We start from the raw sequence: 23244 nt of genomic DNA on the forward strand, positions 1-23244 counted from the left end.
TGGAATTAAGAGACCCGAACTGTGTCAAGCATGACAATGCCCCTGTTGCACAAAGCACAGAGCTCCATGAAGACATGGTTACATTTACATTTATGGCATTTGGTAGACACTCTTACCCAGAATGATGTACAAAAGTGCTTTAAAGTCTCTATCAGTGAAAACATTAACACTGGTTCAATAGGTCACAGACTCAGGATACCATTAGCCTAAAAACTGAGGTGTTTTATTTTATTTTTTTTTAAATATGTACATACAACATATAACAATACATAAAGACAGGAAAAAAATCAGAGCTAGTTTAAGTGTTTCAGGAAGAGGTAGGTCTTCAGTCATCGTTTGAAGACAGTCAGTGACTCGGCTGTACGGACATATAAGGGAAGTTTATTCCACCACCTCTGTGCCAGAACAGAAAAGAGTCTAGATGTGTACCTAGAGATGGTGGGACCATCCAGGCAGTGCTAGTGGATCTGAGGGAGCGAGGTGCAGTGCGAGGAGTAATAAGATCTTTGAGGTAAGATGGAGCTGGTCCATTCTTGTCTTTGTTGGCAAGCATCAGTGTTGATGCATGCAGCTATCGGAAGCCTGTGTAAGTGAAAGAACTCGAACCCTGACCTCAACCCCACTGAAAACCTTCGCTGGACATCAGTGCTGACCTCAATAATGCTTAAATCCCTACAGCCACACTCCAAAATCTAGTGGGAAATCCTTCCCAGATGATTGGAACTTATTATAACATGAAAAGATCTGGAATGGGATGTTCCACATACTTTTGGCTAGGTTTTATCCTTAGCGTTTCAAATGGACAGATGACTATACTGATTGCAGCTCCATAAGTGACATAAAACGAGTTTATTAGGGTTCATTCAGGACGTGACGTAATTCCCCGTCATATGATTGGCTCTTGAGCAGGAACGTCTTGTTGAGACCTCTGCAATCTGATTGGCTGATCAGCTTGGCTTCAGATAACAGGGTTGTGTTGTGGAAGTTGTAGACTGGATCTGTTGGAAATACCGGAGAATGGTTCGTATTTGTTTATTTTATTTGTCGCTAGCTGTGTTGTCTTACAGATATGAACATTTAGTAGTGCATAGAATCGTACGGAAAGGCTAAGAGAGCTGGATCAATGAGATTATTGTGTTCATGATGGTCCTGAATGATCAGTCATAACAGATTGCTTAATCTGTTTGTTTTCTTTTATATACACCCGTTATTAGGCTATTCATTGACATAATAGAGTAATCGCTGCATTTTCACTTAAGTAAGCTACATTCACGTGCTCGTCGGATTGTTGTGTGTGTGTGTGTGTGTGTGTGTGTGTGTGTGTGTGTTAACCATTTAATAAATCGCAATGAATCAGTTAACCGGTTAATTAATTACTTAGTTAGTAACCATATTTTTTCTATAGTAACGGCACAGAAACAGACGTGTCTTATTGTTGATATGGTAAATATTTCTGTAAGTAGAGCTGTAATTCTCAGTATGGATTTCTGGTAATATATGTTTATATATTTGACGTGCTTCAATTTTATTTTGTTAAATATTTTACAGCTGCCATGTGTAATGTACGTGGTAACAGGATCTACTTTGTTTGGCGGATTGATACGCAGGAATAAATGGAACTATAAAGTTGTAACAGGTATGTTGTTTCATTCATGCCTAAGTGAAACATTTTAAACTTGTTTAATATAGATATAGATGTATAAAAGGAATAAAGAGATGTTTAGTTATAAGGAAAATGATCCTTAACGCCTTAAAACTTAAGGATGACAATAGAGATTTATTGCTTTTTAGGGCCCGAGCACCGAAGGAGCAAGGCCAGAGGCCTTGCACCGTAGGTGCGGAAGCCCTATTGTTTTCGTTAGAATTTATGTTTTATTTATTTATTTATTTATTTTATCAACCTTTCGGGGCATTTTGGACCCCTTAACATGCTCAAAACTCTTGAAAATCAGCAGACAGGTTGGAATATGATCTCAAGACATTGATACAGTCACCACCAAACCCAGGCTAATATGATCTCAAGACATTGATACAGTCACCACCAAACCCAGGCTAATATGATCTCAAGACATTGATACAGTCACCACCAAACCCAGGCTAATATGATCTCAAGACATTGATACAGTCACCACCAAACCCAGGCTAATATGATCTCAAGACATTGATACAACCACCACCAAACCCAGGCTAATATGATCTCAAGACATTGATACAATCACCACCAAACCCAGGCTAATATGATCTCAAGACATTGATACAATCACCACCAAACCCAGGCTAATATGATCTCAAGACATTGATACAATCACCACCAAACCCAGGCTAATATGATCTCAAGACATTGATACAATCACCACCAAACCCAGGCTAATATGATCTCAAGACATTGATACAATCACCACCAAACCTGGTGGTGGCTTGGTGGCTGGTCCCCGGGCGTGGCACAGGGCTGTCACAGCGCCCCCTGGAACTTTGTCAGAAATATAGCTGCACAGCTCATATTCACTTGCACGTATATGCATGAGAGCTCGTATACATTTAGATCTCATTGAGCTAAATGACGTTCATCCACCTGTCATGGGATCTGCTTAACAGGAAGTCAGTTATTTTGGGATGTTTGAAAAATGCACCCAATGGAATTTGATATACTCCTCCTAGGGGGTTTGTATGATTTTGACCACACAGGGTCCAATATGATCTGAAGACATTGAGGATCTAAAGTTGGTAAGGGATTTTTGATATCTCAAACGGTTCAGCCGTGAGGACTATGTCCACTAGAGGCTCTTTCCCCTTTATTTTAATTTCTTTACAATATGGCTTCATTTTCACAATTCATATATACAGAGTCAACCAAAAATATATATACACTTCAGGAGAAGAAAAATAGTATGATGTAAATTATATTAGTATAATATTAATAATATTATCATAATATTATTATAATATCATCATATATATCAAATCTATAACGTATAGGAATAAATTTAGTAATACAATATTTATACAAATTTTTGTATAAAAAAATTTCTTAAATCCTGAAATGTGTATACATTGTATAAATGTGTATACATATTTCTGGGTGACTCTCTCTCTCTCTCTCTCTCTCTTTCTCTCTCTCTCTAATAAATATATGTGTGTGTGTGTGTGTATATATATATATATATATATATATATATATATATATATATATATATATATATATATATATATAAAAACTGATATAGTAATATAGTTTAGAGGGAGAGTCATTGTCCCTTTGGACATCACTGGACATTGCTATGATCTGTTTCATTACACCCAATCTGTCCCTTTTGTCCTTATATAGTTTAGAAGGAAAGTCAGTTTTCATTTTGCCATCAGTGGACTTTGCTGTGATCACTTTCAGTACACCCAAATTGTCACTCTTGTCCTTTTGGTATTTCCCCTTTTAATGCATGTACCCACTGTGCTCACTGTGTCTGGTGCACCTGGGTGGCGATGGCACCGTGTAGTGATGGCCCATAGTGCAAGGGTCCGTCATTGCTATATATATGTGTTATTATATATATATATATATATATATATATATATATATATATATATATATATATATATATATATATATATTCCTATGTAACATGTGCCCTGCTATTAAAGTGTAATGACATAAGCAGTTATAATGCATGATAATGTCTAATGCGTGTCTACAAATGGCATGTTAGTAACAGCAAGCTAGTATTAAAGTTATTTGTAAAAACACAGGAACATTTATTTACCTTCAGCCAGATTGCATGTCATGTGAAGATGCAATATTATAACAAATGCTGTTGGGAATCCATGTCAATAAAAGCTTAACTGTAGAGACTTCTTTAACCCCCCCCACCCCCCCTTTTTTAAAGAGTTTTTGAGGAGTCCGTGTTCAGCTTTAAATTCATCTGTGATGCCACACTCCACCGTAGTGCTTACTGGCTCTTATGAAACTAGCCTTCTAGGTTTACATTTTATTGAGGCAATTTTACAGAGTGAATTGAATTGAATCTCACTTAACTTCAAGCTAAAAAAGAAGTCACAATACTCTACACACAGAAACCCAACAGTGTTCTGACTAGTCATGTAAAAGACTTGCCATGCTAATATAATTAATTTGTTTGTACAGATTGAAAAATACCAGCAGAATGTGAGGCCAGTGTACTGTGAGAAAGGGTTAAATTAATAGTTTGGCAGAACAGCAGAAGACGTAGCAAGAAAATACATTTCACAAAATATATTCTGATATGAAATATTTATAATATAGAACTCAGCCCTACTAACTCTGACCTATACCTGCAGCCCAGTAGAATGGATGGAAAGAAACCCAACTGAAGTGTGACCATATGCAAGAAAGAAAACACTTGAACAAAGAATCATGAAGAAGGTTTGCAACTTATCAGTTTATTATTATTCATAATCAATTCATCCATTTAATCTTTATGCAAAATGACATGGCTTATTAATCATAAGGTCAGTATGTGATTACATACAGTTAATGAATGAAAATGTTATTTCCATGGTGTTTTAGCATTAGCTGAATCTTTGCTGAAAAAGTTAAAGAGTTGGTCAGGGAGATAATTTAATGTTATAAGAAAGAAAAATGTGCCATTTTGTAGTTGTTTATAACTGTGTAAGTACTAGTACTCATAGGTAGAAAACCAACTCCAGTATTACTAAAACACTAGTAGAGCTTGGATTGTAATGTGTTTCTGGTGGTATATAATGGGTGCTTAATGCAAAATGTTGTTCCTGATGGCAATGTGATTGATTATAATTTGCAATAATCTATCAAAGATCTGATCGGATCTGGTAGTTATCAGTAGTATATGTGACACAGACAACTTATCTTAACTGATGGGGAAACCCTGGGAGAAAATCTTTATTTGGATGTCACTGAATAGTGTAATTATAATAATTTCTATTTCACAGCATTGTTAATGATACAGATGACATTCATCCAAATTTTCATTCAGATTTTTCTACAATCCTCTGTCGGTTTCTTCTTTCTTTTACAGCTACATGTTACAATCCAAAACGGAGGCCCGATTCAGTTGGCAAAATGCGTCCAGTGCTGCACCAAATATCACTGTCCATTCTGCAAGCCTGAGATTTTTAAGCCAACCGTGAAGAGCAAAGTGAGGAAGCACATTAAAGCGCATGAAAAGAGAGCTGTCAAATTTAAAGGCAAGCGACTACCCAGTGCATGCACTGTACAGGAAATATTTCTTTCTTTCTTTTTTTAATATTTGTATTTCCTTCCAGAATATGCAATCTTCAAGTGCGGCTTGAACTGCAAGGCTGTTTCGCATTTTCACTGTCCAAAATGTAGTAAATTGGTGGAGAAGAAGAACAAGTTCCTAGAGCATCTGGTGAAATGTGTGGGCACAGTGGCACATGAGGATAGAGAGAATCTCTTCCCATTAAAAGAGGAGCCGGACCTGCGAAATATGTCTATAAAGGAGGATGTGGATAGTTATTGTATGTCTGAGGAGCAGGAGAGTCACTCAGCTGTTGTTCGTGGAGAGGAGGCAAGTCATCTTTCTTTCTTTTTTTTCTTCTCTCCTTCCTTCCTTCCTTCCCTTCCTGACTGACCTCCCTCCCTCCCTTCCTTCCTTCCTTCCTTCCTGACTGACTGACCTCTCTCCCTTCCTTACTGACTTCCTGACTTCCCTTTCTCCCTCCCTTCCTTACTTCCTTACTGCTTGACCTTCCTCCCTTCCTTCCCTCCTTCGTTGTTTGCTTGCTTCCTTGCTTGCTTCATTCCTCCCTTTCTCGCTTGCTTTCTTTCTTTCTTTCAAGGGCAAGAGAACACCTTCTACTCATCTGTATCATGCATGTCTCATTAGGAAGATGATGCTTCAACTTTAACCAACATTTAAAAAAAACACAGAGTGATACATTAATTATAAATCATTCACAATATAGCTGTTATGGTTTACATCACCTACATACTGATTAAAAAGGGAAAAGAAAGTAAAGAGTCTTACAGGATGAATAAATTGGTTGGTATAGTGATGGTTATAGCTGTTATAATGCCTGAAGATTTCTGTTAATGAATTCATTATGTAATGTAAACATGTCACCGCTTATGACATAAATATTCATGTTTTTTCGGAAGGGAAAGTGGCCATTTAGGTTTATTTATAGCTGTCAGGATGAGAGAGTTCAATCACAGAGAGGAGCTTTTACGCTTCATGGACAAAAAATTGTGTACCATCACTCAAACCATCATTGACCATCACTCAAATTTGCGCTTGCTGAATATCTCATTTCATTTTTATTCCTCTCTGTGCTGTTACAATAAGGTCCACTTCACTCCATTCAGATGAGGTTTGGGGTGCATTCAGTTGTTCCAGTTCATCCCAGCAGTGTTCAGTGGGTTTGACTTCAGGGCTTTCGTGTTCTCCCACACTTTGACGAATCATATCTTCATGGAGCTCACTTTGTGCTCTGGAGCATTGTTGCACCTCTGGACCATGCTGGAACAGGTTTGGGCCTCTTACGGAAAGGCCAGTGAAGGGAAATTGCTATAGCATATATAGACATTCTATAATATTGTACGCTTCCAAAAATGTTGGAACAGTTTGTGGAAGAACATGTGTAATGGTCAGGGGTGTACATAAAGTTGATAGTGGAAACCTAACGACAAGGGCTTTATTCTGTTCTTTCTTTAACAGCTGCATGTTTCAATCCAAACCGGAGGGCCAATTCAGCTGGCGAAATGTGTCCAGTGCTGCACTAAATATCACTGTCCATTCTGCAAGCCAGATGTGTTTAAACCAACTGTGGAGAGCAGAGTGAGGAAGCACATTAAAGCACATGAAAAGAGAGCTGTCAAATTTAAAGGCAAGCGACTGCTTTTGTGTGTCGTTGCTGCTGCATATTGTTGCCCAGATACACAATTAGACATTTCACAAAAGTTATCATTGTATATTATTCATTTGTTCCAGAATGATCCATGTGAGAATAACATAAATACCTGTCAGTGAGGGAGATTTAAGCTTTACCTTATAAAGGTGCTGCATTCTTTGGGGTTGACAATAATTTTGATATAAATTGATAGCATAACTGAATAACTGTTTTATTTTTAATACTTGATTTTTTTTTTTACCAGTAGTTCTGTTTTTGATAGTAAAGTCTTCCTCCTTCCTGTTTACATGTTTTAAAACATTTATATTGTCCATATTCTGAACCTTGTTTTGTTGCAGGATTTGTAATCTTCAAGTGTGGATTGAACTGCAGGCCTGTTTCACATTTCCACTGTCCCAAATGTTGCAAATTATTGGAGAAGAAGAACAGATTTGTGGATCACCTGAACAAATGCGTTGGCACAGTGACCGGTGAGGGTGGAAGACCTGTAAAGCAGGAGGCTGACAGTCACCATGTGCCTGAAGGAGAGGAGAATATTCAGGTTCCTGAAACAAAGGTAGGAGAGCTTGCTCTTGGGCTCTTTTTTTTTTTATTATTTATTTATCACACAATAGGTCATGACACAAATTGTTGTATGTTGTAAATGTAAGTCTTACGCTAACTTTTAGCCTGTTAAAATTACAATAACAGCCTTCTTTTACCACATTATTATTTACATTTTTTTTTATTTTAATTTACCTGAATATTATGTCCTGTCCATATGACATTTTTATTAGTACACGTACATAGTGCTAGCATTTGTGATTAACAATGTTATCTGTGTGATGAAAATATAAATTCAATACAAACGTGTGGTCTTTTGCAAAAATTATCGCTACGTTTTTCTAAATCCTGAATCATTAATGTCACTGCATTTTCCAAAATCATTTTCTGGCACATCTTTTTTGTTATTGAGAAGCCATCAACTGAGAATGTGTCAGAATGTTGGTGTGAAGGAACTTCAGAGTCCTGACCTCAACCCCATTGAACACTTTTGGGATGAATTAGAGCGGAGACTGTGAGCCAGGCCTTCTCGTCCAACATCAGTGCCTGACCTCACAAATGAGCTTCTAGAGGAATGGTCAAAAATTCCCATAAACACACTCCTAAACCTTGTGGAAAGCCTTCCCAGAAGAGTTGAAGCTGTTAAAGCTGCAAAGGGTGGGACAACTCCATATTACATTCATGTGCATGTAAATGCAGACGTCTCAGTTTTGGCCTGGCTCGCAGTCTCCTCTCTAACTCATCCCAAAGGTGTTCTATGGGGTTGAGGTCAGGACTCACTCATCCATGTCTTTATGGACCTTGCTTTGTGCACTGGTCATGTATGTATTGAAACTTTTGGGACATCCTGTAATATAATGTATACACATTATATCAGCAAAAGTATGTGCACACCTGTCAATTACACTCAAGGTGCTTGCTGAACATCTCATTTCATAATGTTTAGTCATTTCTTATTATAACATTTCTTGTTATAAGAACTTTGAGCATTAGTGATGTCAGACGAGGAGGTCTGGGGTGCAGTCTCGATCTCCAGAGGTGTTCAGTAGGATTGAGGTCATTGCTCTCAAGTTGTCCACTTCATCCTTAACACACCTACATGTCTTCATGGAGCTCTGTGCTTTGTGCACAGGGGCCTTGTCATGCTTGAACAGGTTTGGACTAATTAGTTCCTTTTGAAGGGAACTTGTAATGCTACAGAGACATTTTAGACAGATTTTGTGCAGTTTGGGGAAGAACCACGTACAATATGGATGTGAAGGTCAGGTGAGCATGTAGGCCACTTTGTAGGTGCACAATTACTTTAGTTCATCTATTACTCTGAAGTTTTATTTGTCATTGAAACCAGCACTGACTGGAAAGTTCTAACTAAAGTCCTTGAAGATTATTTTAGAGCTATTTCACTGACAAAGTGACATTTCTTTACAGGATTTCCGCCTGGAAGTTGAGTCAAGTCCGGCACTTCCAGTGCAGTCTGAGGTTGTATCATTTCCTCAGTCCGATCACAAACCCGCGTTCACTGATCTACACAATTCTGCATCATCTTGCACTTTTGCTAATCCGAGAATGAGCAGAAAAAGAAGATCTTGGAAGGTATTGCATGGAAAGTTATGGATTTATGGGACTAGGATTTATTTATTTATGACTTTTTAACAATCTGCAGATGTTTTGAATTGAAATTGAGTTGTAAGCAAAAGAGAATTTCGCTAAACATCATAATGTTTATTCTTTATTTTTTTTAAAGATGCCTTTTGTAGAAGAAAACATTCCTGAGTCACTGTCAACATGTTCCAAGGTGGAGGAGAAGTCATGGCGTGAAGGTTGGGAATAAAATAAATTAACTCGGTAACTAAATTACTCAAAGTAAGCAGTTAAAGTGAAAGACTTCTCATTATTGATTTTTTTTCTCATTATTCTTCTACAGCTGTCAAGAGCCTTCAGACCTATCAGGAAACTAGCATTTTTAAGTAAGGAAATTCTCTCTCTCTCTCTCTCTCTGTATATATGTATATATGTGTGTATATGTGTATATATATGTGTGTGTGTGTGTGTGTGTATATGTGTGTGTGTATATATTTTATATATATATATATATATATATATATATATATATATATATAATATATGTGTATATATATATATATATATATATATATATATATATATATATATGTGTGTGTGTATATATATATAATGTATGTGTGTGTATAATAATAAATATATATATATATATATATACTTAAATATTGATCATTATATTGTATAACTGTTAATTGTTTGTTTGAGCAAAAATGTCAGTTTTAGATTTTGTAACTTCTTAATGCCATTTTTTCCAGGAGCAGTGAAGTGATGGTGAACACACACTGTCTGCTGGAGCTCTTCCAGTTCTGCTGGCTTTGTCAGAAAGAGTGCTGTATTACCATCAAGGGCAGCGAGAGGCTGTTTTCAGTCACGCAGGACTGCCAGAGCTGCAGCTTCCACAGAGACTGGAGGAGTCACCCGCGTTCAGCCGAACCTACACAGACCTTTCATACTGAGACAGAACATGAAGAAGTTGAGGAGGTGTGTGTTCATGCAGTCAGCTACACTTTACAGCAGTATGTGTAGTAGTATTCAGCCTTCCTCAAACACATTAGAAAGAGAAAGAGTATATGCTTGAAGATGAGGACGGTGAAGAGGTGTGTATTTATGCGATCAGTTAGTATGTACTCTGGAACACGAGCACTCACTGATTAAGCTGGTGAGGCTGGGTAAGCTATTTGTGCTATTAGCTACACACTACCAACAAATTAGCATCGTTAATGTTTGACTCATGACAATAAGTCAATACAATACACTTATGAGTGTAGATTTTATATGTGCGAGTGATGTCTATAACAGGCTGAAGTTTGAAACTCAGAATGCTAAACTAGCTCTGAAACACAAGTCTGCTAGGGGCAAAGAGAATCTGTTATTTGTTCAGAAACTCTCAAATGCAAATAATGTCAACTTCAGTGTAGATTGTGTATGTTATCTTAACAAATGCTTTCTGTATCCTTGCAGGTTGTGGTTCAGATTGCGTCATCTGATAACGAGTGCAGTGAGCAGGTGTTTATCAAAAAGGATGGGTCATATTTACATAGTGACGTCGAAAAAGCGAGCCTGCATGAAGAGGAAATGAAAAAGAAAAGAAAGAGGAAGTTTAAAAGTAAAGACAGTTCGGATGAGTGGGAGCCGTGTTTGAATGAAGAGGTCACAGACTCTGAATTGTCCATGGATGAAGACATGTTCACAGTTTTAAAGGAGGACGGTCAGGGTAAACTTGTAGTGTGGTGTACACAATGTGAGACCGAGGCCTCGCTCTCCTGTTCTGTCCATCGACACAAGAAAGTCTTCTGCTGTGCTCAGTGCAGTGCAGGTGATATTCAAACACATCATATTGAAACGCTTCCTGTTCGGTTCGATGACATGGCCAGTTTTCAGAAACATGCTGAACAGGAACACGGATCCAAACCGGTCTATGATCTGTGTCAGGATTGTGGTAAGTTTGCCGTAGCAGATCCTGAATCCAGAGGTTTAAAAAAACATAAATGTGAACACAAGTCTAAATTCGTCGTCTGTCCAGAGTGCGGGAAAAGATTCCTCACCGAAGCCGGCTTAAAGTCGCACCGCACGCGGCTCCATTCGGATTACGACCATCCGTGTAAATACTGTCTAAAGGTCTTCAAAATCAGATCTGCAAAACTGGATCATGAGCAGACTCATCCTAAAGCAAATAGACCGTACAGCTGTCCACATTGTCCAGAGAAGTTTAGCAGTATTCACAAACGCAATAAACACGTTATCACATCCCACCGAGGGCCATATAAATATGTGTGTGATGTCTGCGGGAAAGGCTTTAATGATATTAACCGGCTGAGGAGGCATGAACTCATCCATTCTGGAGAAAAGCCTTTCAAATGCCAAGTGTGTGAGCGTTCCTTTAACCAAATGGAAAACCTCACTTCTCACATGCGTGTCCACACCGGAGAGAAACCTTTCAGGTGTGAGCAGTGCGGAGAGTCGTTCAGCTACAACGTCTGCCTAAAGAACCACAAACAACGACACCATGACTCACGGGTTTGACTCCTGATGTATTAGTGATGGAGTGATTTACAAAAACCTTCATCCTTCTTGATAAAGAAATATGTAGTGAATGAGGTACTGAGGTATTAAAACTGCACTTTGGTCACCCAGTGAAACAGGGAGCTGGCCACAATTTACTGTAAAAGTGCTGCTGAGTAACACTTTAAAGAAGTCAGTTAATATTGTTCGGAGTGATAATAGAAATATGTCTGATTTCATTTTTGTTCCTCAAATTACATTTTTATGCTGCCTTTTCACAGGTCATGGCCCAAGGATGATCAGTTGACCATTATAAGCAATACATGTCACTACAGTAACGGTTGGCTAAATCATTTATGGTAACACTACACTATGGAATTCCTCAAGCAATTTTAAATGTATTACCAAAAACTATTTTAGCATGTTTGGTATTAGTTTCAACTTCTTATGCAGCATTTACAGACCTTTTCCAAAATTTCCAGATGATTGCTCCCAGGCAGTCAGGTGTTATGGCGATATGCAAAAACTAACCTTATCAAGTTAACAAAGCTTTCTGTTGTCTATAAAAAAAAAAAGGTTCAAGAGGCTTTCCGCAGTTATTGAAGTACATGATTAACAAGCTGTTGCTAAATAAAGCCTCTGTTATTTTCAGCCCTTACTTGTGAAATCACAGGCTGCGAAGAATTCATTCTCATCATGTATTACTGTGTCTATATTTGCATTTGGTGTTAAACTCCAAACAGGTGCGAATTAGTAGTTTATTTTCATTTATTTATTGTAATTAAATATGGATCACAGCACAAAATTTTTGATTTCTCACAGGTCCTTAACCTTAGCTTTTTTTTGTACCTGCCTGTGATGGTGTCTGACAAATGTAGTAGATTCTATTACCCAAAATTTAAGACGGTGACCCCGACCAGGCAGTTACTAAGGATGCTGTAAATACATCACACATCCTGCATGGTGAAGTTAATCAACATGGTTTTTGAATTTGTCCTTTGGTGTTCATATGTGATGCTTGCTTGTGCTTCATGAAAGCGAAAATCCCGGAAAATCCTCGCATCCCGGTGTATCCCAGTTCCAAGACACACCTTTAGTCTCAACCGGAAAACAAACAAAAATATCAAAAAGAATTAAAGCACATCACTTTCTGTGTTTAGAACACACGATCTCTTCGTATATGGACACCTGAAACTCGTATGCGATCGATGAACTTTGCTTTCCACTAGGTTTTGGAGTGTGGCTATGGAGATATTAGTGACATGTTGAACAAGGATGCTTTCTCGTTCATCCCAAAGGTGTTCAGATGGGTTAAGGCTTTTGAGTTCTTCTATTCCCAACCACGGAGCTCGCTCTGTGAACAGGGATGTCATCATGCTGGAACAGGTTTGAGCCTCGTCGTTTCAGTGAAAGGAAACTGTAATGCAAAGATTTTTTTTTAGACGCTTCAGTGTTTCAGAGAAGAAGCACATGTGGGTCAGGTGTCCATATACTTGTGGCCAAAAGGTTTAGTAGATTATTAGGATTATGTGACTTTTATTTTGACAGTAATCCTACCTGAATCCACCCGGATGTAGAAATGAACTAATTTTCTTATTACTGTTTCTTGGGTATCCCTGCAATAGAGAAGCACATGTTTTTTACACCCACATTATATATATAATAAATATATAATAATAATAATAATAATAAATAGCCGCAACAATGGTTCGCGGTTGTGCTTTTCCCACGTGCACCAACAAGATGACCAAAAGAAGTGGACTCAGTTTTCATCGCCTTCCTTTTCACACTCCGAAGATCCTGCACTTGTGGTTGCTCGCCCTGCGGATGGATATCAACACACCGATTAATAAACTCCGTGCTGATGATCTGCGAGTGTGTGGCGCTCACTTCACGGATGATGACTTTTTCACAGAAACCGCCCGCAAAACCACACGCAAACTCAGATGTCTAAAGAGATCAGCTGTCCCTCATTCGGACCTGGGGCATATCTGGGGCATCACTGGACCTGAGGTAAAGTCACACTCTCAAACTTGTAAATGCAACACCTCTATCCACCCTAATAAGTGACAGTGTGCCACGTAGGCCTATTGACAACAGGGGGGAAAATACCATCTCGTGTTATAATAAACATGTCATAGTGCACTAAGGTCAGTGGACACGAAAAACAGCCATGTATGACATTAAATCCGAATAATTTCTAACTAAAAACAACAATCCTGGCAGCTGTCTTACTGATGTCGCGCATTGATACTACAGAAAGTGTAAGTAACCAGAACTACTTTGACTACAATGTCACTCATTTTGCTATGTATTTATATACACCTTATTAGAAATAACTGCTTTTATTTGATCAGCCGGCCATACAGGTCAAGAGCTTAGGAAGAAAAAGTGTGATATCTCAGACTTGAACCGAGGCATGGTTGTTGGTGCCAGGTCAAGTCAAGTGGCTTATTGTCATTTCATAAACATATAGCTGACAAAGTGCATAGTGAAATTAAACGTTTCTCCAGCACCCTGGTGCTACATAGACAACATGCAATATATAGTTACAAAAACAGAAACAACAACACAGAGCTAAGGATCTCTTCTTTGCCCTAGCTACATAAAGTGCAACAGGTGCAACCAGTGCAAAGACAAGACAGGACACAGCGCCAAAAAACCATGGATGGAAATGTGATGTGCAACTTGAGAGACTGTAAAAAAACAAAAAACCAGGCGATTGGAGTAATGCAAATAAGCTATAAACATAGTAGCATGTGAAGCATTATAACGGCAGTTGAAGTAGTGCAGATAAGTAGTAAACATTATATTGTGAGTCTGTTCACACAGATGAGTGTGTGTGTGAGAGAGAGAGTTGAGTTGGTATAGTTTCAGTTCTGGATGTTGAGGAGCCTGATGGTTTGAGGGAAGAAACTGTTACACAGTCTGGTTGTGAAGGCCCGAATGCTTCGGTACCTCTTTCCAGACAGCAGGAGGGTGATCTAGTTTGACTATTTCCAAGACTGATGATCTCCTGGGATGTTCACACATAACAGTATCTAGATTTTATACAGAAGGGTGTGAAAAAACAACAAACAAACAAAAAATCATCCTGTGAGCAGAGAGTCTGTTGTGTGAAAGTCCCAGGAATGACAAATAAACAGGTCCAAAAGATATATTGTCTGTCAAAATGTACAAATTCCATTCAGTCATATCTATTAATTCCAGAGCTGTATTAGGAGCCATGCTTCTGACTTGGATGTTTTTTGTTTTTTTTTTTCCTCACAGGACTGTAACCTAAAAGATGAGCCACGTCCAGTGATTATAGGACAGTACGAGATTGTTACAGTGCCACACCCTGATCACAAAGGTAGGAGGAAATGTTCTAATGACAGAGCAGGTTTCCATGCAAATGTTACTGCTGGTTTATATCATTATATTGAATGTTTTTTTGTGTGTATCTATCTGGCAATTCAGAAAGGGGAATTATGGGTAAACTGATGAACTGATATACAGTCCAAAGTCCTAACAGCACTCGGTGTGTATCAATGGTGAGAACCCTGATCGGTGGAGGCAGGAAGTTGTGTCTGGTTGTATATCTTTGAGATAAATTAGAGAAGAAACGTTGAGAGCTATCCTCAGCTACCTCTATTACAGTTACCTTCATTACAATGCTGTAATATCTAAACAGAATTTGCTTGTCAGTCCGAGATTCTAATTAGATCCATATTTCAAGACCGAGTTGTTGAATGTTAGTAATATTTATGTGGGATTATTAATGGAATCAGCAGATGGACTGTTGAGAATCTGAAATAGATCCTAAATAGATCTAATACAAACATAGATCTAACAGATCCATACCATCAACCAGTTCAGTGGAAGGATTATAAAGCAAAACTATGGAGCTTTTGCTTTAGCTGCAGTGTGATGCTAAATGAGAAGACATACATTTTATTTATGGTCATTCTTGCATTGTGGTTAAATATAAAATGCAATATGTAGAAAATATGTGCTGTGATTGAACTTCTTAAAATTTTTCCACAGCTGTCAAGAGCTTTCAGTCTTTTTATCAAGAAACTAGCATTTTTAAGTAAGACATTCTCTTTGGTTGTTTTTGTATTTGATTTTTTATTTAATTTTAAGTAACAGTTATACAATTGTATTAAGTCAGCATTTTAGCTAATTTACTAATATTTTATATTTGCAAATATCACATTGAGTGAATGTATCTTATTCATTTTTTATTGTTTTGTTGTTTTTATTGTTTTTAGGACCACTGAGGTTCTGGTAAACACACACTGTTTGCTGGAGCTCTTCCAGTTCTGTTGGCTTTGTCATAAAGAGTGCTGTATTACCATTGAGGGCAATGAGAAGCTCTTTTCAGTCACCCAGGACTGCCAGAACTGTGGCCACCACAGAGACTGGAGGAGTCACCCGCCTTCAGCCAACCCTACAGAAACATTTCATAATGAACTCAAAGGCCACGCTGAGACATTTGATGAAAAACATGAGGATAATGATGATGCGGCTTCATACGTAGAGGTAGAACACACATTGGAGCCTGGGGATGAGGATAGTGAGGAGGTGGGTATTTATTCTTTTACAAACAACACCAGAGTCATCTGGTCACTAATGCATGCCCGGAAAGCTTATTTCCAGAGCATGAAATACCTTGAACAAACACAGGTGTCCTAGCTGAGGGTTCCAAATTATACCAGCTATTTAGCTTAATAAATCCACATGGGAAAGAGACCCCTAGGGTGTTTTGACAATTAATAAAAACAGTTATGGGATCCAAGGTCTTATTAGCCCTCTTGGCTTTCTCCTGAGTGGAACAACAACTGACTCTTCTTTCACCAAAGGACATGCTCCAGTCTGTGGGATTTGGTGTGCATTTGCAGGCCCACATCTGGAATGTCCAGAATTCTAGCAACACTAGGTGGTTTGATTTGTTTAAATGATAGTTTACATTAGCCCTGGTGCCTTAATTAAATGTTGTTTTTTTTTTATCCTAAAGGTTGTGGTCCAGATTGGGTCATCGGATCAAGAGGGCAGTGAGAAGAGCTATGAGCAGATGTTCATTGAAACAGATGGGTCATATTTTTCAAGTACTGAAGAGGAAACAAGCTTGCAAGAAGAGATAAAGAATGAGAAGAAAACAAAGTCAAAAAGACAAAACAGTTCAGATGAGTGGCAGCCAGATTTAGGCGAAGAGGCCACAGATTCTGATGTGTCCATGGATGAAGACCTGTTCACAGCTTTAAAGGAGGATGGTCAGGGTACACTTGTGGTGTGGTGTACACAATGTGGAACCGAGGCCTCACTCTCGTGTTCTGTCCTGCGACACAAGAAAGTCTTCTGCTGTGCTCAGTGTGATGCTGGTGGAGATACTGAGATGCTTAGGTTAGAAAAACTAGCTGTTCGGTTTGATGACTTGTCCAGTTTTCAGAGACATGCTGAACAGGAGCACGGAGTCAAGACGTTCTATAAGTTGTGCCAGGAATGTGGCAAGTTTGTTAGAGCAGACCCTCAAACCAAAGGTTTGAAAGAACATAAATGTGAACAAAAGATAAAATTTGTTGTCTGTCAAGAGTGTGGAAAAAGATTCCTCACTGAGGTCGGCTTAAAGAGACATTGCACTAAACTCCATGAGGATGCAGACCATCCTTGTAAGTACTGTTTGAAGATGTTTAAGAACAGACCAGCAAAACTAGAACATGAGCAGACTCATCCTAAGGAAAAACAGCCCTACAGCTGTCCAGACTGTCCAGAGAAATTTGACAATCTTTACAAACGCAACAGCCACGTCAGATCCCACCGAGGTCCATATAAATATTTATGTGATATATGTGAAAAACGCTTTAAAGACCTCCACAGGTTGAGGAGGCATAAACTCATCCATTCTGGAGAAAAGCCTTTCAAATGCCAAGTGTGTGAGCGTTCCTTTAACCAAATGGAAAACCTCACTTCCCACATGCGTGTCCACACCGGAGAGAAACCTTTCATGTGTGAGCAGTGCGGAGAGTGTTTTAACCACAACGTCAGCCTGAAGAACCACAAGCAACGGCGCCACGACTTGGTTTTGAGTCAGGAGGAAGATGAAACAGGATGGCCTGGAGAATAGGGAACTGAATACAGCAAGGGATATTCCGTGACATTCCATGACAATCTAGACCGCGTGATTGAAATGAATACAGTGGAACATGTTGCCATAATGTGTTTGTTTTTTCCTCTTGAGTATTATTCAGACAGAAGTGTTGCTTCCCTAATGAGTATTTTTGAATGTGTTAATGACAGTCTGTCATTTAAAGCCTGAATTGCTATTTAGTTGGGTGGTAAGCAGTATAAATAAGCACTTTCAGGAGTGTCATCATACTTAAAAAAGTGGAAAACATGCTAATAATTACCTCTTCTACCCACATAAATATGGCTTTAACTGAATTAAAAGTACTCCCTGGAGTCATGATAAAAATGCACTTGATAAAAATGTGGATTCCTCAAGGTTTTTTTTGAATGGATAAGGCTTTAGGAGGTTTAGTTTGTAAGCCTTCTAATAGACAGGAAACTCCCCGTGTTATGCCGAGGTTGTTTTCACAAGTCATTTCTCAAGTGTTTGGTACATTTTCAGAAGTGTGAAAGGTCTTTTTGAGCTTTGGAGAGATGCTGGTCCCTTCATCTAAACTCTCTTATAGTCACACACACATCATTGGTGGAACCTATCCACTCTCAACAATGGAAGTTGAGTAAATTGATTAGTTTATTGCGGTACTTTCTGTTTAGAGTGAGGACAGAAAAAGGAATGTTATCGTCTTTAAAGAAAGAACACCTTATCATAGTGTCATACATGGAAATTGATGCCACTGATAAAATTGTTTTTTAACATAGGCAGGCAGCTTCATGTATAGAACTGCACAATTCGATCATTTGGAAGGAATTCTTTTTCTTGCTCAAGCAAACCTGGGGATAGACATGTTTGGGCCAAGTGTGAAAACTTCCCTGAAAACGTTTAAAGAGTTTTCTGAAATGGACAAACCAAAGAACTTTACAGGGTCTTAGATAGAACCCTTTATCATTTCTTAAGGTATATCTCAGACTCTACAGAGACTAATGTGGCACAAAGTACTCCAGGGAATTAAAACAAATTCTCTTAAAATGTATACTTTGGAATCATTTTGGAAAAAATAAAGGTTTAGGCAAACTTCAGACCATTCCTAGTGTTAGAAAAGCAGATATACTACGGTTGAACAAAGAAAAGCTTTATTTTAGTCCATGAAAGAAAAAGTGTGGTTAACTTTTTTTTGCAATACATAAGCAAAGCATTTGAGCACATCATTATTATTAAAATGTTTTGATGGTTGTATATAATAAAATAATTTATCACTGGGTGAAATTACTTGCAGAGCAGAGTTTTGTTCTAAATATATCCCTGACAAGCATAGGAATAAATCAAGATTTCCAGGCATTAATTTACTCAGTCTGGGGTAAAATGTGGTGGCAAATATTTTTTCCATCGATCTGATAGTCTTTTCCTATTGAGTCGGTTAATCAGGATGCTGTGGCCAAATATTGCACCGTTCTTTGCTTTATTTACAAGTATATAACCAACACAAAGATTTTTAGGTTCTCTACTCTTGGTTACATTACATTAAATGACATTACATGAAATCAGTAGCTTGTTACTGGAGAAGCTACAGTATTTGGAAATAAGCTCTTCTGCTATTGAAAATATACTTGAGTAGGTAGCATGGCTTCATGTAGCTAACTAGATCCCAACACCACAAAACAAAACATATAAATGATAAATAAAACAGCTATGTAACATATCATTGATAAAAGCATGTAATGATTGAGATATACTAGTTTTAAACAGAATAGCTAACCGTGAATTGGAGGTAAAAGTATAACCAACACCAAAAAGAAACCCAAAATTAGTCTAAAATAAATTGATGTGCTAACTCTATGTCCAAAAAAATGAATTAAAATGTTGAGATGTTGAGAAAGATGTTGTCTGGTCTTGAACTACAAGGATCCAGTTGGAATCCACTTCTGAGTAGCCTATAAAAAAAAAGAGTTAGATCATCACTGATTTTATTTTCTATGTGAATTGCGTTAAGTAGTAATGAAAGTACAGGTTTCTGACCTCCACTAGAAGGTGATGCAGATGAAGCCGAGTGCCTGAGTCTCTGGCAGACTGACCCACTTCTTACTTTCAGACAGCATCGCTCCGGTTCTCTCAACATCATTACAATCTTCCACTCCAGTTCCATTACCTGGAGCCCAGTTTTGGTAGCAGATCATCTCTCCTCTCACCCAGTACCAGAAGCCTAGAGCATGGGTGTGACGCAGGCCAATCCACACATTAGTGGAGACGTTACTAGTAGCTGTTGCCACCCAGTTCTGCATTTCCTGTGAGTGAACAGAAACCAGATCCACATGATTCTGTCTGCAGTACCTTCTGGCTTCTTTCCATGTCTTATTCTCAGGAATCATGATGATTGGAGTTCGTCCTGCAACGAGAGGAGAAAGAAAAAGGAATAATTTTGTGTAATTAAATATTTGTGGCTTTTGTGTTTTGATAGTGTTATTTTAAGGCATTTTCCTGTTGAGGCCTTTTATGTAATAATAATAATAATAATAATAATAATAATAGGAACTAGCACATATTTTAATAATTTATATTAACAATTATTGTTTTTCAATATTACTGTTTTTATGATTAATTAAGAATACAATGTATTTTCATGCATTAATAATAATGACTGTAATAATAGTTTATTTTAATAATTAATGTTATTGTTAATAACATTATTAGAATAATAATGTTATTAGAATAAATACATTAATACATTAGAATAAATACATTATTTCTATTATTAATTAAGAATTATAATATTAATTGGCATAGCATTGTCATACAGAAAACACATCTTAAAGCACATCAGATATTCCAAACATAATCAAAGTGATAAGTGCCAAGTAGGAACACAATATGAGCAGCGATAACTAATATATAGCTAATATATAAATTGGATAAAGACTAGCCTAGCACTTCTGTGAGTCTCTTTGGGTATGTTTCCATCAGATCCCTAGTTCAGTAGTGAGGGCACTGATCAAGGAGTTAAGGACTGTTTGTCTGTCTGTCTCTCTCTCTCACACACACAACATCCTTCCAGTGCTTCAATGCTTACTATGTTACTATGCTTACTCCCTTAATGGCAGATGAAACAAACTCTCAAACAAATTCTTTTACAGCTAACACATTTATGACAAATAGTTTATACAATTGGCTTCTTAAAGTGACTGATGAGGAAATTAGAATATCACCATGTTAAAAAATTGAGCTAGGGTCCTTACAGTGCCTGAACTCACCACCTAGGGAGCTAAAGCACTGATTAAAACACACCCCCTGACCTACAGTGTGTAGAAAAATGCTGTAAAAGTAAATATAACATTTTAAGAAATAAAATGGGGGATAATTAATTAATTAATAATAATAATAATAATAAATAAATCTTATAAAAACATATGGAAGAATGTATTTAGTTGTTTTTCTTGAGCCTCATTTGCATTTCTGTTCCACCAGCTCCAACTGAAAACTGTTAAAGAGCATTAACATTAAAAATACCTGTCCGGTACATTAATCTAAAGTGTTGTGTTACTTTACTCACGTTTGTAGCAGACAAACATGCAATTGAACTGGCAGCCTGAATCATTCCATGTGCTATTTATAATTTGGTCTCTCTTTATTTGAACACAGTTAGAAGTGTTAGGACTGCTTGGCTCTCCATAATTCCAGTAGCTGTAGTTGAATGTAGTATTATCTGACCACACCCAGGACTTATTCTCAAAATCAGAAGACAAGAAAAAACATTTAACACCACTCATTAGTCATAATCACAGCTAATAAAACCGTTTTAAAGAAATGTACTGTATTTTTATTATAAAACAAAGACATTTTAAATTGTCAAACAGTTAATTGTTGTTCTATGGTTATTAATCGATTGTGGTCTATAAGAAGCATGTTTATTTACATAACTCTAATGCCATCTTCACAGCGACTTGCAGTGACAAAGCGACAGGAGATCATTCATTACAAATGAAAGACGAATTCCAGATCCACATTAGCATCGCGAAAAAGTTGAGAAAAGTTGCATTTTATGCAAATATACAGAGCGACTCAGCACACAGGATTGAAGACAGTAGAGTGCACACTGCCTCTCCTTCATTTCTTGTGGTATACGTTACTGAATTTTCTATCCAATATACATATATTTATATACAAAAAAACTGCAACACTAGCTCTGCAATCCACTGCCCATAAACCTTATGTAGTCAGAAAGCCTAATTCACTGAGACTTCATAGTACAGTGACTGCAGACTTGCAGCGATAAAATCACTGTATGTGTGAACGTAGCATTAATCTGAAGGTTTTTTATAGATAAATTAATGTTACATATAAAAGCATCGATATAAAAACAATTTGTAATTTAGGATGTACATGCATGTTTAATATAAGGCCTACAGTTACAGTGAAATTTTAAGTCTTGCTTTCCAAGGCATATTTAAGGACATTTGGGGAAAAAAAAAGCAGCTTAAAAAATATGCCATCTTACATATCGCACATCTGATACAGCTTTTGTGGAGTACAGCACAATATAATAATAAAATAATAATAATAATAAAAACAGCTTACAGTGCTATTGTACTTCAGTCCTATCCAGACATCGGTTGTAGTAATGTTCTCCAGAATCTTCTTTACAGTATTCATTTCTTCCTCGTTCTCGATGGTGGCTAAGTCTGTGTAGTTCGCTCTGCAGTATTCCTGAGCATTCGTCCAGTTCAATTTCTCTTCTACCAAATAAAACTGTCGAGATGTGCACGAAGCTAGAGCCCACAGTCCTACTGGGATAGAAATTGCTTGTGAGCCAAGTAGTAAGATGATGAAACATAAGAGAACTTTACAGATTAAAAACAAGTTTAAAGTAACCTGAGAAAAGCAGAATTACGTGCAGTGCAGAACCCATAACTGTGGAGAACAACAGAAAAGAAGACAAACAGCCATGAAATAGTAGAACAATTAAAGCACTAAAATGGCTCATGTTTCTATTTTTAATAACTTTTCTAATCGGATAACACTAGGGATGTAAGCAGATATAAAGATATAAATCAGATTAAACAGACACATCTCTCTCTTTTTTTACACGATTTGAGGATCTGCATTGACACCTTTTTGTTGTTGTTCATCAGCATTATTAACCTGAAACTCAAAAGAAAACATTATATTTGTAGAATCTTTCTATGAAATAAGTTATTTTTTACCTGTTCTTAGTGGCTGTGAAGGTGCTCTGGTGTGTGTATGTGTGTGTGTGTGTGTGTGTTTTCCTCTTACTGCTTTCCATAAAACTCCAAGTAATAAAATGCAAATGACTGAAATACAGTAGATGTGTGTATTATAGGCTACAAAAAAATCAATTAATAACCTTAATTATTATAGAATAGTAAGAGTCATTTTAATAAAAAATAAAATGATACAGAAGAAAAATGCAATCTACAGTACAACCTCCCACTTTATTGCACAGTACATTGCTTATTTTCTTATTATTCTCTTTATGTATTGTTATTTTATAGTAGGTTTATGACTTATGAAGTACAACCATATGACTGTGTATGTGAAGAATACAATTTGAATTTGACATTGAACTCTTCACTAGTCTGAATTATGATACAAAATATGATATAACATGATATGATATGATA

At 37.3% G+C, this 23244-nt stretch overlaps 3 protein-coding genes across 4 annotated transcripts; 2 read left to right on the forward strand and 1 right to left on the reverse strand.

Annotated features, from left to right (window-relative positions):
* The first annotated feature begins 946 nt into the window (after positions 1–946).
* LOC131356698 (zinc finger protein with KRAB and SCAN domains 8-like) lies at positions 947–12167 on the forward strand. Its single transcript, XM_058395875.1, has 12 exons — positions 947–1020; positions 1549–1636; positions 4309–4393; positions 5025–5193; positions 5272–5537; positions 6687–6855; positions 7218–7435; positions 8851–9015; positions 9167–9242; positions 9347–9389; positions 9759–9984; positions 10465–12167. The coding sequence occupies exons 3-12, from the start codon at positions 4385–4387 to the stop codon at positions 11524–11526; spliced, it is 2403 nt and encodes an 800-aa protein (XP_058251858.1). The 5' UTR covers positions 947–1020; positions 1549–1636; positions 4309–4384; the 3' UTR covers positions 11527–12167.
* Positions 12168–13077: 910 nt separating this feature from the next.
* LOC131356700 (zinc finger protein 660-like) lies at positions 13078–19518 on the forward strand. Of its 2 annotated transcripts, none has more exons than XM_058395879.1 (5): positions 13078–13518; positions 14776–14857; positions 15532–15577; positions 15759–16029; positions 16505–19518. In XM_058395879.1, the coding sequence occupies exons 1-5, from the start codon at positions 13210–13212 to the stop codon at positions 17609–17611; spliced, it is 1815 nt and encodes a 604-aa protein (XP_058251862.1). In that variant the 5' UTR covers positions 13078–13209; the 3' UTR covers positions 17612–19518. The 2 variants fall into 2 exon arrangements, with proteins under 2 accessions (XP_058251862.1, XP_058251861.1); XM_058395878.1 differs by having other exon boundaries at positions 15759–16071; positions 16505–19515.
* On the reverse strand, positions 19372–22509 carry LOC131356712 (lithostathine-1-like). The gene is made up of 5 exons (XM_058395897.1): positions 22475–22509; positions 22181–22389; positions 21156–21330; positions 19628–19994; positions 19372–19542 (listed from the first exon to the last, which is right to left on the reverse strand). The coding sequence occupies exons 2-4, from the start codon at positions 22253–22255 to the stop codon at positions 19633–19635; spliced, it is 612 nt and encodes a 203-aa protein (XP_058251880.1). The 5' UTR covers positions 22256–22389; positions 22475–22509; the 3' UTR covers positions 19372–19542; positions 19628–19632.
* Between the last annotated feature and the right edge of the window lie 735 nt (positions 22510–23244).

This window comes from Hemibagrus wyckioides, linkage group LG07 (assembly GCF_019097595.1).
Source record: "Hemibagrus wyckioides isolate EC202008001 linkage group LG07, SWU_Hwy_1.0, whole genome shotgun sequence".
NCBI classification, from domain to species: domain Eukaryota; kingdom Metazoa; phylum Chordata; class Actinopteri; order Siluriformes; family Bagridae; genus Hemibagrus; species Hemibagrus wyckioides.

Coding starts and splice junctions, on each gene's coding strand:
- LOC131356698 (XM_058395875.1), top strand. Junction 9,016..9,166: donor GAAAAAGAAGATCTTGGAAG/GTATTGCATGGA, acceptor TTTTTTTTAAAG/ATGCCTTTTGTAGAAGAAAA. Junction 9,243..9,346: donor GGAGAAGTCATGGCGTGAAG/GTTGGGAATAAA, acceptor ATTCTTCTACAG/CTGTCAAGAGCCTTCAGACC.
- LOC131356700 (XM_058395878.1), top strand. CDS start 13,210: ATGGTTCGCGGTTGTGCTTTTCCCACGTGCACCAACAAGATGACCAAA. Junction 13,519..14,775: donor GGGGCATCACTGGACCTGAG/GTAAAGTCACAC, acceptor TTTTCCTCACAG/GACTGTAACCTAAAAGATGA. Junction 14,858..15,531: donor GCCACACCCTGATCACAAAG/GTAGGAGGAAAT, acceptor ATTTTTCCACAG/CTGTCAAGAGCTTTCAGTCT.
- LOC131356712 (XM_058395897.1), bottom strand. CDS start 22,255: ATGAATACTGTAAAGAAGATTCTGGAGAACATTACTACAACCGATGTC. Junction 21,331..22,180: donor GACTGAAGTACAATAGCACT/GTAAGCTGTTTT, acceptor TCTGATTTTGAG/AATAAGTCCTGGGTGTGGTC. Junction 19,995..21,155: donor CATGTTTGTCTGCTACAAAC/GTGAGTAAAGTA, acceptor CTCTCGTTGCAG/GACGAACTCCAATCATCATG.